General features: G+C 54.3%; 1 protein-coding gene across 1 annotated transcript in view; it reads left to right on the top strand.

The window, feature by feature from the left end:
* The window catches only part of SLCO2B1 (solute carrier organic anion transporter family member 2B1), a 30,286-nt gene extending 16,949 nt beyond the window's left edge, over positions 1–13,337 (top strand). Inside the window, exons 8-15 of the mRNA XM_062511035.1 lie at positions 3,293–3,401; positions 7,156–7,320; positions 8,498–8,690; positions 9,522–9,678; positions 11,094–11,263; positions 11,961–12,025; positions 12,821–12,941; positions 13,163–13,337. Coding sequence (XP_062367019.1) covers positions 3,293–3,401; positions 7,156–7,320; positions 8,498–8,690; positions 9,522–9,678; positions 11,094–11,263; positions 11,961–12,025; positions 12,821–12,941; positions 13,163–13,337 — 1,155 coding nt within the window. The remainder of the gene's footprint in view (positions 1–3,292; positions 3,402–7,155; positions 7,321–8,497; positions 8,691–9,521; positions 9,679–11,093; positions 11,264–11,960; positions 12,026–12,820; positions 12,942–13,162) is intronic.
* The last annotated feature ends 3,588 nt before the right edge of the window (positions 13,338–16,925 follow it).

Genomic DNA, 16,925 nt, shown 5'->3' with positions numbered 1-16,925 from the left:
GGGCTGAGCGACACTTCTGCTGGCTGGGACAAAGCCTCCCTGCCATGTCAGCGCCCACTGGCAGATGCCTGGTGGCAGAGCTCCCACGGGTTTTATGGGAAGCAGTGTCCAGGCCCTGGGGGCTGCCATTCACACAGCCCCTCTGGACACCAGGTCACTCAGCAGTGCTCTCCTCCTGAGCCTTGGTGCCAGGAGGTTGTAAAGACTTACTTCCCTGCAGGTGCTGCAGGGACACCTTCCACTATCCCAGATTAATCCAGCCTGGCCTTGGGCGCTTCCAGGGATCCAGGGGCAGCCACAGCTTCTCTGGGCACCCTGTGCCGGGGCCTGCCCACCCTTACAGGGTAGGGTTCCTTCCCAATAGCCCATCCAACCCTGCCCTCCTTCATCTTAAAATCATTCCCCCTTGTCCTATCCCTCCTTAGGCAAAACCTAGATTTTCCAACCGAGGTCCTTCTCTGGAAAAAGGCACCGTGATGCTCTGGGTGCCTCACTGAAGCTGCAAAAGCACCTCCAGAGGCAGCCTAGGAGTACAGGGAGGAACAGAGAGGGCCAAGTGGCAGGGCAGGCTTCAGGAATGGGCTGGTCTCTACTGCTGGATTTTCCCCAGGGAGCTTTAAAGACAGGCACAAACAGCAGCTAAAAATAATCCTCCCCTTTGGTGGGAGCAAGGTGCCCCTCAGCTGGCTATTTTAGCACTCCTGGAAATGGGGTCCCTGGAGGGACCCACGCATGCTGGAAGAGGCATAATGGAGTGTTTGTAGGGAGCCTGACCTTGTCAAAAGGAAAATAATTCTTCTCCAAGCTGTGAGGTTTTACACTTTGTTTGTCTAATATGAAAATAACTTCTCTGACCTTACTTTTCACTGAGCTGGAAGTGCCAGGTTCTGTTCACAGCCAGAGGGAAACTCTGCAGACACCTCAAAATAAACAACAAAACAAAAAAAGCCCTCTCTGTCACAGAGCAGGTCATTTATCCTTGTTTCCAGGGGTGAATTTGGATAAACCCAGCCTGCTGGCACCTCTGGCTGCCCTTCTCACAGGTGCAGTAGCAGGTGGGGAGAGCAGAAGCTGCCAGGAAAAGCTGCTTTTTTTCCCTTTCCTGCAGAGCCCTGCTCAGCCATCCCTGGATTTATTCAAGCCTGCGCAGGGAAATGGGGATTTCCCCAGGCTAAAGTCAGGTTGGAGATGCTCTTCCTGGCACAAGGCTTGTGAGCACTTCATCCTCCTTCCTCCAAAGCCTGTCTGCCTCCTCCATCCCCTGTGAGAGTGGAAGTGATGCCAATGGGCTCGTGGAGTCACGGGATGGGTCGGCTTCCAGGGACCTCAAAGCCACCCCTGCCACAGGCGGGGACACCTTCCACTGTCCCAGGCTGCTCCAAGCCATGTCCAGCCTGGCCTGAGACACTTCCAGGGATCCAGGGGCAGTCACAGCTTTGCTGGCCAAAATCTTCCATGCAGATAAAAAATCTCTTTGCAGAAACATGAGATGCAGCGAGGGGCACCAAGAAGCTGAGTCCCTTAAGGAATCATCCAGGAAAATCCAAGTGTGGGGGCATTTTGCAAGCTTAGTTGGTTTCTCCTTGGCACGATGCTGGGGCAGGGCTGAGCAGATGCCCTGTGTTACTGCACCTTCCAGCTCCAGCTTGACAAATTTCTCCTGTAAGAATGCCAAAATCCCTCATGGCAGGGGCACAGCATCTTCCTCAGGGCTTAGGCATCTCAGCCAGCACCGTTCCAGTGCCATTCCAGCATCCTCCACAGCAAGCAGGCAGGATTCCTGCTTGTCCTTCTGCCCCTGCTAACCTTCATCCCAGAGCAATGTATTTCCTGATCCTTTCAGGCAGCAAAAATCCATACCAGGGCCGAGGCAGCACAGGGAGAGGAGCTTTCCCTCTCCATGAAGGCTTTGCTCCATGTGCAGGCAGCTGCTGCTCCCATGATTGCCAGCACGGAAACATCCCCTGCAAGGGTCACACGTAGGGACATCCCAGACTGGAGGAGCTGGGGGAGCTGGGGCTTTGTCTGGACGTGCAGGCTGTTGGCTTTCAGAAGCACAAACAGCTGGAAGCTGAGGAAGCTAGAGTCAGGGACAGCTTGAATGTATTTTTGGAAAATGCTGCAGTTTCAGAACAGAGAGAAGAATGCCTGTAACACGACTGAAAAGTGAAAGGGAGCCGGATTTTATCTTTGCATTTGAAAAATGTATGAAAGCCTGACCTCCAGCAATACAAAACAGGAAGGGAGCTTCATTGCTTTTGCCCTTAAAAAGGGCACGAGGCACCCACAGCACAGACACCATGACCTCGCTGCTGTTTAATGACCACTCTCAGTTCCAGAGCAAAGGAGGCGATTTCAGCCCAAGAGCCAAAATCCCGTTTCCTCCTGTCCATCACAAGTCTCTCATTACTGTTGGGTGAACTCGTTTGTCCAGCTCAGGTTGGTGCCAGGAGCTGCAGCAGAGCTGCTGGGGCTGGCAGAGCCGGGGCGGTTTGCTCTGGCTGTAAACACTCTCCGGTGTCCTGTGCAAGCCACGCTGCCCTGAGCCCTGCCTGCCCCTCCACAGGCACAGCAGCACGTCTCTGGTCAGTGCCCTCCGCCCCTGTGATTGCCCTGGAAGGCTGCAGAGCAGGGCATCTAAAGCGCATCCCAGAAATCCTTTGGCTTCCTGATGCTGTGGGATGTCACCGAGCGAGGCTGCAGTGGACCCTCCATGCTCCGAGCCCTGCAGGGCTGGGGACTCCCCTGCTGTCCCGGGCTTAGGAGGTGACAAATATCTTGCCTCCATCCCAGACCCCCTCCTTGCCTGGACACATTTTCCTCTTACGATTGCTGCTCCTTTCCTGCCCACTGGCTTGTGAGGGAACACGGAGACACGGGGAACTGCTCGTCCCTCATCCAAACCAGTGCCCAAAGCTGTGCTGGTGGGGATCCAGCTGTATCCCTCCTTGTGTGACTGTGCCCACACACAGAGCTCTGGGGCAGAAAACCATCCCGTGAGGGTATCCAGCTTTCCCTGCAAATGTTTGGGCCTCCTTGTTTTGTGTGATCCAGCACTGGCAGGAAAGGTGGGAGAACTCCTCTGAAGCATGGATATGTGTCTGGATGCTGTCAGCCCTATTGGAAAGCCGTGGTGTGGGCAGGGAGCAGCAGCTGGACACTGGGATGGTCAAGGGATGGCCAAGGCCAGCAACGTCATGGGCTGCTGTGTGCCACGGTTTGGGAGAGAAAAGCGAGGCCAGGGGAAGCTGTGGCATGATGTGTGCAGTGACAGCCTCTGGCGTGTCCCCAGGTGGTGAGAGAGAAGGACAGAGGCAGCAGGAAGAGGAAGGACATGCTCAGCCAGCTCAGGCCGAGATCCCAGCACACGGAGAGCCTCTCTCTCATGGAGTTCATCAGACGTAAGTGTGCAAATCCCTGATCCCACGGGACAATTCCTGCCAAGGAGCAGGCACGTTCCCCCCTGAGCTCAGCCCAGCTCCTGGATAAGCCCTTGAGATACACCGTAGGTTCAGTGTTGGGTTTAACCCCTCTGCTCCCAGCAGATGTGCTCCAGCCTGCCCACACTGCCCTGCTCCACCTCATGCCAGCCAAAGCGTCTGGCCTTGGTCACTCCGAGTGTCACATGCCTGCCCTGGCAGTGTCCAAGGCCAGGCTGGACAGGGCTTGGAGCAGCCTGGGCTGGTGGAGGGTGTCCCTGCCCATGGCAGGGGGTGGGATGGGCTGTGATGTTCCTTCCAACCTAAATCCTCTGTGGCTCTGTGATTTGTGGCTCGTGTGGTCATAAATGGAATCAGAGGCCAAAATCTCACCAGAGCCCAAATCCAGGCAAGGAAGAGGGGTGCCAGCTGTGAGCCTGGAGCAGAGTTGTGGGAGGGGAGAGAGCCCTTCAGTCAGAGGAGTTTGGGTGCATCCAGCTGCTCTTGCTCGGTCCTCGGGCCATGGCAGGAATCAGTCCCAGGGCAGCACCGGCAACTTTTCATGCCCCCAAAAAACCTCATCAGACTCCCTCCTCAAGGCTGGAGACACCATCCAGGCCAGGCTGTGGGACCTCCTGTCCCGCTGAGCGTGGCCAGCGCTGCCTTGGCCAGGCTCTGAGCACTTAAAATCCACGGGGAGATTTGAATCCAGTGCAATTAAGTTGTTTGGAAATGAGTGGGCTCTTTGTGCTGAAGGGGATCAGCTGGGCTTTAGTCTCTGAAGGCATCTGCTAATGGTTTGGGTTTTTTAAATACTCTGCACTTTGACAACTGTTTATGAAATGTGGCCCTCTGAAGGCACTTCATGTCAGCTTCCCCATATTTCCCAAATACTGTCCCGTTAATTTATTGGAAATTCTGTTTTCTGAAGGTCAGTGCAGGGCAGGCACAGCCAGGCAGGCGTGGGCAGGTTGCTCTCTCCAGCTGCTGGCAGCGTTTGCTCGTCAGCCTAATGCTCAATTAGAGGAGGCACTCGGGGGTTTCTTCCCCCCCTGACCTTGTGGCACTGTCCTTTAGAAACCTGTGTAATGGAAGCAGCTGCGTGGGAGCAGATTGATAGTGCTCAGATGGGATTTTCACACCAACACTCTGCTCTGTGCCTCTAGAACACAAATAAAAATGAGCTTCTGGGTGCAGAGAGGAGGAAACGTCCTACCCTGCTCCAGCTGCAGCTTTGGTTCGGGGCTTGAATCAGTGTTGCTGTGTCAGGGCTGTGCTAATAAGTTCATTATTTCGGGGAATTTATCCCCCAAAGCCCAGTTCTGAAATAAATGAAGTGTCTGGTTTATGGTTTAGGAGAGCAGTCTTGCTGAAATCACCTGGATCTCTAACACAGAGCTCTTTTTAGAGCCAGGAACGGGGTGGCAGGTAGTGTGCGATGGTTAGATGGGACAATGTGGGTGAAGCCTAAAGACCGCAGGGCTGGCTCATCTGCAAGTCACTGGAAAGGGAATTTCCCTCCCATTTCATCGCTCTCCTGCTTGTTCTGTTTCCACCCCCTCTGTTTCTCTTTTGACTATTATTTTCTGCATGATAGTTTATGAAAGCAGCATTTGGAGATGAGGCTCTCCAGCCTGAATCTCCCTGGCAGCATCCAGGGCCAGGTTAGATGGAGCTGGGAGCACCCTGGGACAGTGGGAGGTGTCCCTGCCCATGACAGGGGTGGCCCTGGGTGGGTTTTTAGGTCCCTGCAACCCAAGCCATCACGTGCTTATGGAGAAGGAAACACCTTTTGCCGTGTGTTCTGTTGCTTTGGGGATAACCAGAGAGCAAAATCACTCCGGTGGCAATTTTTGCAAGCAGAACAAGGGCGTGTTGGAGCCCATCCCACAAGGTGCCCCTGGGTCTGAGCCTCTCTGGGGCAGCCCTGGAAGCTCTGCCTCGGGCAGGAGGGGCTTTTCCAGCCACAGCAGCAGGAACAGGACAGGGCTGTGTGCAGGGTGAGGGCTCAGGCCCAGCTGTGGGGACGCTCCAAGCACTGAGGTCACCCAGCCCAGGAGGGAGCAGTTCCCCTGTACTCACTCAGAGCTGCTGCGGAGTGATCTTGGCTCTGGCACAGGTGCCCGGTGTGACACTGGCTTGCACCCTGCTCCTCACACTCACAAATTCCTCCTTCCCAGGCGTTGGATCTCCCTGCAGTAATGAAAGAAGTAGGATTTAGCTTGCCTGAAGTCATTTCCATTGCTAATTTCCAGGCTTCTGTTGAAAACACCTGGGAGGATGTGCAGATTCTGCTGCACTTACTGTGAATTAACCCATTAAAGGTGATCCTCAAAGCAATTGCAACGCTGCACTCGTGACTCGTTTGTTTCTCTTATGGTCCCTAAAGGCAGTTTCAAGGATATTTTTTTTTATTATTATTAGTTTAACGTTTCCACTTGCTTTTGCTGTCTGCCCAGCTTCCTCTCTGGAGCTGCAAGGAGGCTCCACTTAGTGCTGAGGTGGGGATTGCAGAGGATGGAAATCTGGCTGCTCCCACCATGAAGTAGGGACCTGCTCAGCTTTTCACCTCTGATGTGGGCTGGCAGTAGGGGTGGGTTTGATTAAAAAGACCAGAGACCTCCAGGGAAAGGGACATTTTGGTGGAAGATTCCCACAAAAGGCTGGGTTGGCTCTCAGGAGATTTTTCTGCAAGCAAGCTGAGGTTTCCTATCTGCAATGTGGCTGAGAAATGCCAGGAGTACTCTTCAAAAATCAGAACCTTTAGTGGTACTTCAGAGCAAAACCATCTCCCCTCTTGGGTTCATACCTGTGTAAGGCAGCTCCTTCCCTCTCCTCTGACTCCAGCCTCCAGAGGGTCAGTATTCCAGGGTCCCTGACTGTGCTTTGTATGCTTGCACCCCTTTTGCAGCTCCCTACAGTTTTTGGCTGTCACTGAGCTGGGAAGGCAATGCTGCCACGAAGGGGAGTTTTGCCTTTGCACGTGGAGGAGCCCACCGCACCCAGGGAGGGTCCTTTTGCTCTTCCCAGAACACTCAGGACGGCCAAAACCCATCCCCATCTGAGGCCAGCTCCCAGCTAAGCCCCAGGGAGAGCTCCCGGCGCCGCTGTGCTGCAGCAGATAGAAAGATTGTCCCAGCCGTTTGTCAGCTGCTAAGAATTAACGCCATTAATTTATGGCAGTCCTTTGCATTAATCCTGGCTGTTAATTCCTTATCTCTGCTCCAGCATATTGGCTGCCCCAGCCCTCATCTGGGAAACTCATCAGCAGTTTGTTTGGAAGTTGCCCTCTGCGTGCCAGCCAGAGCCGAGGAGGAGCAGAAAGTGGGTTTGGGATGTGCAGGAAGGGGACGTCGCCCTAAGGAGGGACAATGGCAGCGCGGGGCACCCCAAGCCCCTGGCAGCAGGGGCTGCAGACCTCTCCTGCTCAAGGGTTCAGCCCTGGGGCAGTTTGCTGGAGTGCTTAATGCCTGTCATCAGCAAAAGTGTTTTTCATGATGGAAACAAGAAGGACACTGGAACTGCAACCGCAGCAAACAAATAAATTAACTTTTAACGGCTTCCCATCTACTTTTGCAATTGTTTAAGCAGAAGCTCTGCCAAAAGGCTTTGAGGAAGGGGGTGGAATGAGATGAGCTTTGCAGTCCCTTCCAACCCAAACTCTTCTGGGATTCCCTGATGAATATTTTGCCGTGCCCCTGCTCTCCGTGCAACAGGTCCCCCCCTTGTCCTTCAGGTTTTCCCGTGGTGCTGCTGAGGAACCTGCGGCACCCTGTGTACCTGCTGGTGGTGCTGGCTCAGGTCAGCATCTCTGCCATGGTTGCTGGATTAGCAACGTTCATGGGCAAGTTCCTGGAAAGACAGTTCTCCCTCACAGCCTCCCTGGCCAACATGGTCATTGGTAAGTGTTGCTGGGCTTTCGACTCCTTTAAAAAAATAACCCAGGAATTAGGAAGAATTCCTCTAGAAGAAAGCCTCCCTCTCCGAATGGGTTGGAGAGTTCAGAGATGCTGCCACAGAAGTGTTTAAAACACATTTTTGAGCAAGCAGCCCCTCAGGGAAAGGGGCCTCTGAGGTCGGCAGCAGATCAGGACAAAGTGAGCCCAGCAGACTGGCAGAGCCCACGGCTGGATGCAGGAAGGTGAAATGCTGAAGCAATGCCCAGCTGAGCTGTTCCCAGCCTCGGTTTATCCTCTGCCTTCAAGTCAGCACTGTGTTCCATGGATTAATTTCTCTGGCCTTTGTCCTCACTTCTGAGTCTTGCTTGGCCTTTCTCTTTCAGACCAAAAAGCTTTCAGTAGCTGGAAATTCCTTCTTTGCGTGGGTATTTATGGGCTGAAAGCAACCTTCCCATTGATTCTTGGCTGAATTAAACAGTTTGCATGTCTCTAGCTGAACTTTGGTCTCCCCCAAAAACATGGGGTGGGGGGTGGATTTGTACGTGGGGTTTTACAGGGGTGACCACAGAAACGGGCACAGTCCTGCACTGCACAGAAATTAAACATGCTCCCCGGGCTTGCTTGGTTTTTTCTTCCTGTGAACACAGAAAAATAACATTTTGCAGGGTGAAGCACAGCTCTCCACCGCTCCTAACGTCTTCCATCCATGGATACGTGTGGCAGCCAGTTTGCTGTGGGATCCTGCTGCTTTTGAAAAGCAGCTTTTTCGTAGCATTATTCCACCAGTCCCCATAAAAAACTTAGACCCTTCTGAATCACCTGTGCTGAGGAATAGGAACCCGACAGTAAATCCTCTGGGTCTTTGCTGTGAGAAGGGGCTGATACACATCAGAGATGGAAAACAGGGTACAGTGATAGGACAAGGGGGAATGCCTTTGGATTGGGCATTAGGAGGGAATTGTTCCCTGGGAGGGTGGGCAGGCCCTGGCACAGGGTGCCCAGAGCAGCTGTGGCTGCCCCTGGATCCCTGGAAGTGCCCGAGGCCAGGTTGGACACTGGGGCTTGGAGCAACCTGGGACGGTGGAAGGGGTGGAAGTGGTGATGTTTAAGATCCCTCCGAACCCAACCCAATCCAACCCAGTCTGTGGTTCCCTGACTCCCTGCCCTGCCTTCCCCCAGGTGCTGTGAACATCCCTGGGGCCATGGTCGGGATCGTGGTGGGCGGTGCCATCCTGAAGCGGTTCCAGATGTCTCTGAGGCAGTGCAGTGCCCTGTGTGTCCTGGGCATGCTGCTCTGCCTGCTCACAGCTTTTCCCCTGCTCTTCCTGGGCTGCCCCACGCAGAAAGTGGCAGGCGTCACCTACTGGGACAGGTACCACCGCTCTGCCGGGCTGGGCACGGGGGCATTCCCAGGGTGGCGGGGGGAGCCAACCAGGATCCCCAGAAACAGGTTTGTTCCCTCAGGAGAAGAAGACAATGGAGATAAAGTAAGAAATTCTTGAGGGTAAACACCGAGTCTGCTGCATGCTCAGGTTTAGGGCAGAAAATGTACAGCCAGCCTTTGTGACCTACCCTGCACATGGTGGAGCCGCTTCAGATTATCGCCTTAGGGGTAAAACCTCCATAATGTGAGGTTTTTAGGAGCAGGGTTGTAAGAGTTCCACCACTGAGACCTCCTACCGAGGAGCAAGCGTGGAACCCGAAGTAAACACAATTTTTGGCATAAACAGCACGAGTTTTCATCTTGGAAAGTGTGGTGGATGAATCATTCAGGCAGGGGCCAGCCCTTTGGACCACACCATCCAATCTGTGGCAGCTGAATGTGGGCAGGACCTTCTTGTGTGCCCTCAAGGCTTGATCCAGATCTCTGAACTCCCTGTTCTGTGTCCTGTGGTCCCAGCCCTTAGGAGGAATCTCCCTCCCTCCCTCTGACAGCTGGTGATGCAAGAACCCCAAAGCCCAGGTTTGGGACCAAGAATGAAGGAAATGGGTGGCTCCTGTGCCCATTTGAGGTTGGGATGCTTCGCCCAGGCAGAAGAGAGGTTGGGGGTGATGATGGAATTCCCGTGGGTCCCCACTGACACACGGGGAAGGATTTGTCGTGCCATGGTGGGTTTTTACTGGTCTTGGCACGCGTGCAGTTAGTTTTCTCTGCAAGAGGGTGATGCCGCAGAGCTGGCATTAACGCTTCCCTCGCGTTCAGCTCTGGGTTTGGACGCCGCGTCCTGGAGTGCAACGCGCAGTGCCACTGCCCCGAGACGGGCTTCAACCCCATCTGCGGCTCTGACGGCGTGGAGTACACCTCACCCTGCTCCGCTGGCTGCGGCAGCGTCCACATCCACACTGACAGTTCTGTCCTGGTGAGCCAGTGCTGGGCCCTGGCTGGGCAGGGGTGGGCACTGGCCGTGGGGCACGGGCTGCCTGAGAGGGGAGTTGAGCCGAGAGCCGCAGCGCAGGGGCTGGGAGAGCGGGCTTTGCTCCTGGCCTTGCTTTGCTTCGCTTTGGGTCATCCCGCTGCCCTGTGCTGGCCCCTCCTGTGCTGCTCCCAGCCTGTTACCGAGGCCCTGACAGCTCTGAGTGTTCCCAGCTGCTCTGTGGGTCTGCAGGAGCTCACCGTGAGGAAACCTCTGCCATCCAAACACGGGTCCTCAGCAGCCCCTGTGGGATGAGCGGCTCTGCAGGGGATGGAATGGCAGCACGGGACTGTCTGGGCAGTTTGCAGCACATTCCGTTAATTAACAGCACTTCGTTTTAATATCAGTTACGATTTCTGCCAGAGCTTAGTCCCAGATGTGCTCTCCTGCACCCCCACCCTTGCCTTTTTTACAGCAGATCCTTTCCAAATGATTTTTTTCCCTCCTCGATGATGCCTCTCTCTTCCAGCCCTTTCTTTCTTGGAAACTTTTCAGTTTTCTTGCCCTTTTCAGTATCTCTGCCAGTACAGGGACCTGTGGTACTCGTTGCCTACTGCCTTCCCTGTCCCAGGGTTTCCAGGAACCCTCCCAGCCTGCAGAAAGCCCTAAAGTGGTGTGCACCCAGCTTTGCTGGCACATGTAAGGGCACCATGTAAGCTTGGAACAAGGTTTTGGGAGACACTGAGCTGGCCCCTGCCTCTGGGATCACCCTTCTGCAAACTGACACCCCCTCTGAAAAAAAAAAAAAAACAAACAAACCAGCTAGTGTTTTCTTGTTTAAAAGAAAAAACAAAAACAAAAACAAAAACAAAAACAAAACAAAAAAAAAAAGATAATCATGACTAAAAAACAGAGAAAAGGAAAAATTCCTCATCCCTCACCCCAGGGCATCTTTTGCTTGCTATGAGGCTCTGCTAGTCATTTATAACCCTCTCTCAAAGGTGAGGTTTTGCATGTTTGATTTAACACTGCCCTGAGCTGGGGCTCTGGCTGTGGCTGCAGCTCTGCCCTGCACACAGCCCTGGGCGAAGGGGCTCACAGCAGGACAGTGCCTGGGCACAGGCGGCAAAGCCACGGTCCCAGCCAGGAATTCCTTCCCAATATCCCATCCAGCCCTGAATGGTGGGAAGGCATTCCCTGTGTCCTGTCCCTCCAGCCCTTGTCCCCAGTCCCTCTCCAGTTCTCCTGGAGCACCGGACAGGGCTCTGGAGTCTCCCTGAAGCACTCAGTGCTAATTACTGCTCGTTATTTCCAGACAAATCCTACCCCTTCTCCTTCTGTCTGGCAGCCGGCAGAGTTCCCTTCCCTCTGCACGTCCCTGGGCATTTGAGCAGCCTCTGGATGTTCTCTCCTCTTTACAGAACTACACCAGGTGCAGCTGCATCATGGGACCGGGGCCGGCGGGGTTCGCCAGGCCAGGCACCTGCGGCACCGGCTGCTCCCACCTCTTTGTGCCCTTCGTGGTCCTGTCCTGCCTGGCAGGGATCCTGGCCAGCACGTCCCACACGCCGTCCTTCATGCTCATCCTCAGGTGGGGACATCTTGGCCACAGCCCTGGGCAGCCACAGAGGGGATGTTTCCTTCAGGAGGCAGGGTTTCTCCAGCTGTGGGACTGGGGATTGAATCAGCCTGGCTGGGGTTAAACCAGCCCTGAGTTCCACCTCATGCCCTGTTCCTGCTGTGGCTTTAACTCGGCACAAGATGCACCATTAACTCAGCAGTAATTCAGCACAGCAGCAATTGGACTCTTCTTAAGGCAGCACTGTGTGAAGTTAAAAAGTTTAATTACCTTCCTTTGCTTGAAAGCAGCCTCCCCTCCCAGTGCAGAGAGGCAATTAGGGCTCCAGCTTCCCACGTCCTTGGAAAGGTGCCTGTGGGGTGGCAGCAGGATGCAGTGAGCCTAGATGTGAGCCCAGGCTGGTGGGGCTGGACCCCAGGATGGGTAAAGCTGAGGGGAAAACCATGGGGGAATCTCTGTCTTAGTCTATAAATGACACTTCCAAGCTCTTCCTGGGTCTGGCAGGATTTTCAGGCCAAGAAAAGGCCATGGTCAGTGTTTAGCCCTGATGAATGAACCCTCATCAGCTTTGGTGATGTGACTGGGAGCTCTCTGGGCTCCTCAGCAGCTGGGTTGAAGGACAGGTGTATGGGTGAGCTGCTGTGCCAGGGAGGGAAGCATCCATCCTGCTGGGATTGCCAGAGAGCACGCGTTCCATTTTGTTTTTCAGGAGCATCCAGCCTGAAGACAAATCATTTGCTGTTGGGATACAGTTCATGCTGCTGAGAGTTTTAGGTAAATTGAAATGTGTTACAATACCATCCTGGAAAGCAATGGCAGCTGTTGGAGAGGTCTTTCCTAAGGCAGGAAAAGATGCTGCCCTGCAGGGTCTGGGGGTGCACCTGGGGGGGGATGAGACAAGGCAGCTCCCAGGCCTCCATCTCCGTGTGTAAGCAAAGGAGGCCTGGGAATAACTTCAAGTCCAGGAGCTCAAGCTGTGTGCAGACACTGCTCTGTTCACCTCCAGCTTGTCAGGGGGCACTCCACACCCTGTCCTGTGGTCCCACCAGTCATTTTTCCAAGGGGGAAAATTCACCTTGCCCTGGCAGCCCCCAGGACATGCCACAGTAGCTGTGGGAAGGAGCAATAAATGCTCAGTGTGTAGAGGAGATGAGTACTGGAACAGGCTGCCTGGGGTGGTGGTGGAGTCCCCATCACTAAGGTGTTCAGAAGGCACCTGGCTGTGGCACCCAGGGCCGTGGTTTGGGCTGTGGTTTAGGCCATGGCACTCAGGGAGGTGGTTTGGGCCGTGGTTTGGGCTGTGGCACTCACCTGGGGCCTTGGTTTGGGCCGTGGTTTGGGCCGTAGTTTAGGCCGCAGTTTAGGCTGTGGCACTCAGGGCTGTGGTTTGGGCCCTGGCACTCACCTGGGGCCATGGTTTGGGCTGTGGTTTAGGTCATGGCACTCAGGGGGGTGGTGTGGGCCATGGTTTGGGCTGTGTTTTGGGCTGTGCACTCACCTGGGGCCGTGTTTTCGGGGTGGCTGTTCTGAGGACATGGCCGGGCCCAGCTGACTGACCCCTTGTTCCAGCGTGGATGCCGGGCCCGGTGCTTTATGGCAGTGCCATCGACACCACGTGCGTGCTGTGGGAGAGGAGGTGTGAGCGCAGGGCAGCCTGCAGATACTATGACAATACCCTCTTCAGGCGCAGGTAGGGATGGACAGCGGGGTCCGGGGCACCGGGGGGACGCAGCGTGGGGATGAGCTGTGGGGAGAAGCGCTGAGGGACACGGGGACCTGCCAAGGACTGTGAGGGCTGGAGACCACAGAGGTTCTGTGGCAGAGGCGTTCCCTGGAACAGCCTCCCCAGAGTGCCAGGGAGTGCTTGGGATCATCCCCGCTGCCCTGACTCTCTGTGTTTGTACCCCACAGGTATCTGGGGCTGCAGTTCTTCTTCGAGGTGGGCGCCTTCCTGTGTTTCGGGGCCGTGTACGTGATCCTCAGAAAGCAGGAGAGGCAAGCCAGCTGGGCAGAGGAGACAAAGGCAGAGCCAGAGAAGGAGAAGCTGGCAGGAAACTCCACGAAGAGCCCGGAATCCAAAGTGTGACATGGAAAAGGTGACTTGTGACCCATTCTGAGGAGGTGAAGCCACGTCCATCAGCCCAGGGCTGAGCTGCGCAGGGTGCGTGCCTGGGGTGGTGGACCCTGGGGCTGCCTCCTGATCTCCCAGCAGGATGAACTCTCCATGCAGTGCTGTGGATCCACCCGCACGTTGTTCTCCACCTCGGGGGTGCAGCTTGTTCCTTCGCATGGATAAGTCCACACTCTTTAACCTGTGGACTCTGCAGCCTCCTGGATTTGCGTCCTTCAAAGCAGTTTTTTCCTGCTGACTGTCACAGTGATGCCAGCACTGAGCATTAACCATAATTAACCATAAACCTGGCAGGTTTTGCAGTGCAGTTTTTGTTAAATAAATCATTTTTAAGAAAGGGGTTTGTACTGAACCTGTAGATCTCTGTGACTGATGATTATAATTCTTGTTTTTTGTGTTATCAGCACTTATTTTCTGATGGTCAGTGCTTATCACAGGAGCTCACCGGAGCATGTGGGAGTTCAGGTGCATTCCTGGTTTGCAGTTCAAGAAGGGCAGAACTTTTCTCGGGGTTGCAGGATCAGAGGACAAGGTTGGAGCCCACTCCAGACTGGGTAGAGCTTGTGGCTGAGCCATCTGAGCCCAGCACCAGCCAGCCCTGGGCTCCCTGAAGGGGGTTCTGTCTGTAATTATGGGGTGGAAGTCCAGCCTGGTGCTATTTTGGTTCAGCTGCCTCCATTTCCAGCATTCTTCTCGTCCTGGGGCCCCTTCCCACCCAGGAGTGAATTATGTTGCTCCTACCACTAGCAAGTAGCCACAGCCACTGGGTAACTTTGTCATCTGTGGCTCCAGGATGGAATTTAATAGAGAAAACAAAACTTGCAAGTTCAACCCAAATATGCAGAAAATAAATACACAGAGGGGAAAATTAATTCCCTTCTCCCACCCTGGCCAATGTCCTCTGGGAAAAACTGGGTGTGCAGAGAAGTGGGAGAAGGCCTGTGGTGAAGTGAATTAATTCAGCTGTTTCCCCAAACTGCTTGCCCAGCCATTCTGAGGGACCCAATTACCTCAGAGCAGACTGAGAGGTTGATTGGAATTTTTCAGGCATTTGGGTTGGGTTTTTTTTTTCCCTATTTTTATGCAATGCCTTGTGTTCACTGGGTTGAGAGTTTACAGCCCCTGTTCAGGGTTCCAAGAAGTGGTGTCTGGCTTCAGAGAAAGTTCCAGAAGGCAGAGGTGTGCGTGGATGTTGCAGGGATGGAAGTGGAGCCATCCAGGGAAGGACGAGTAGCATTTGCTGACCACTACCCATGACCTTTAGAAAGCCGTAACTGGGAGAGTTTTGCACTATCCTCTTTTCCCAGCCACAGCCAAGGCAGCATCTTTAGCCTCAAGCAGCAGGAGAGGAATGGGAATGAAGGTCTTGGGGCAGGAGGAGGGAAGTGACAGCCCACAACGCCCACGGTGGTTGTTCCAGCTCCTGGCAGCCCAGGAATCCACGGCATCCGCAGAGAAGGAAGGTTCTTTCCTGGCTGAGCATGAGCCTCGGCACACAGGCGCTTTCCTGCGGCGCTCAGCTGGATCCCAAGCTCCCCCAAGGTACTTTCCACACTACAACAAGCAAACAACAGCACGGTTTGCTCCACGGGGGCTGCAATGGGTTTTGCCGGGAATCTGACGTGAATTCCATTCTTTGCCCGTGGAAGTGCACAAGCCCGGGCTGGACGGGGCTTGGAGCAACCCGGGGTGGTGGAAGGTGTCCTTGCCCACTGCAGGGTGTGGAATGGGATGATCTCTAAAGCCTTTCCAACCTCAGCCATTCTGTGATTCCATGGTTCTCTCCCCCATCCCACCAGAGCCCCTCAGGGCTGTTCAGCCATTCTGAAAGCCCCTCCAGCCACTGAAAGAGGTGGTTCCATTTTACAGAAAGGAGGGGCAAAGGGCACGATTAAACCCTTTCCCAAAATAAACAGTGAGTTGAATTGGCTGTGGTGCTGCTGCAGGTGGCAGGCAGGCTGCACATCCCTCTCGTGCCTGGTTGGGATCCTGATGGATGCACAAGGGGACTGCAGAGTGGCCCGGCCAGCTCACTCTCAGCTCCTTCTCACTGCCGAGGTCAGGGCTGCACGGTCATTTTCCACTTGGAAAGCTCCCGTCACGTCACAAGGAAGGTAGCACAGCCTGAATTCTCCCTTGCCTCGTTGCCCCTCCAGCACAGGACAGATCCCCATGGACAAGCATCCAAGGCACTGGCAAACGGTCCTAGCTCTAGGCCTGTCACCCTGCTTTTGCTCTGGTAATTTCCATCAGCTCGGGCTGGAGTTTCTATAAAGAGAAATACAGCCACATTTGCCCATCCCCTCCTCTGTGCTCTTTAACAACACGGTTGAAAGGGAGTGACTTGCCAGGGAAGATTAAAGAGAGACGGTTTGGAAAGGCTGTTCCCACCTCCCGTCAGCAGGGAGGGAGAGAAAACCCAGGGAATATGAAAGGGTTGGCAGCAGCAGGGAGCAGCAGGAAGAGTGTTTGATGCAGAGCAAGGTGCAGGCAGGTAGGAAGGCTGCAGAAAGGAAGCAAAAGAAGGGGTACAAGCAGCAAAAAACCCACCCTGCGCCGTTTGCCAGGTTCAGCCTAAAACAGAATTTACAGAGCACCAAAGGGTACAGCTTGGGCACCAGCCAGGAATTGCATGGAGAGGTTAACAGGAGCTAATCCAGGTGGGCCAGAACTTCACAGGCTTCCTGGAATGGAATGCTGGATGTTTTCATGCAGCACTTTGTGGTAGCAGGGTCACAGACCTGGAGGCAGAGCAGTGCCTTTAAGGCTGGTGAGAATTGCACGGGGCCAAGACAAGGGGTTAAAAATGGAAGGAAGGATCCAAAGCACTTACGGAGCCAAGAGCTGCTTTAGAGCCCAGCACAGTTCCCATTCCTCTGGAAAAAGAGCAAAGCTGACGCTTTTAAGTCACCCTTGGTGTGTTTAGGTCAGCCAGATGTGTCCCTGGGAGTGCTCCTGGCCACTGCTGCAGTCAGACCCAAAGGGTTTCTCCTGGTTTGCTGCTGCTGTCACAGAGCAGGTTTCCCAGCACATGGGGTAGGGATGGTCCCAGGCGGATTCAGCGGCTGCTTGTAGGGGACCACCAAAACATGGATCAAAACCCACTGGATGCCGTCTTAAAACTCACTCGAGCTGCCTCTGGCAACCTGAAATCTGTTCCCAGAAAATGCTCACTGAGGAGACACGGTGTGTAGCCAAGAGACAAAGAATTGCTGTGCCTGGGACTGAGGCAGAGCTGGGCAGGGAATCCAGTCCCCAGGCTGGGGATGAGGAAGGCAAAAAACCCGTGGGTGTTACACTGAGGTTCGAGAAAACCTGGGAAGTTCCCAGAGGGATACTGAAAAACAAGCCAAGGAGTCGCTGAAATTCTACCAATTAAAACCACAGTTCCCAGAAACTGGAGGTTTCCAGGGATCTCAGAAGGGGAAAACAGAGCAACCAGGCAGATTCAGACCCAGCTCAGCACTGATCCCTGGAAAGAAGTGACTCATCCATGTGCAGTCACTTGGATAAAGTTGTCATGGGTTGTCTCACACAGATCAC

This window comes from Cinclus cinclus, chromosome 2, assembly GCF_963662255.1.
Source record: "Cinclus cinclus chromosome 2, bCinCin1.1, whole genome shotgun sequence".
Taxonomy (NCBI): Eukaryota; Metazoa; Chordata; class Aves; order Passeriformes; family Cinclidae; genus Cinclus; species Cinclus cinclus.
Note: the sequence above shows the minus strand (reverse complement) of the source record. Positions and strands in the feature narration are given on the sequence as shown.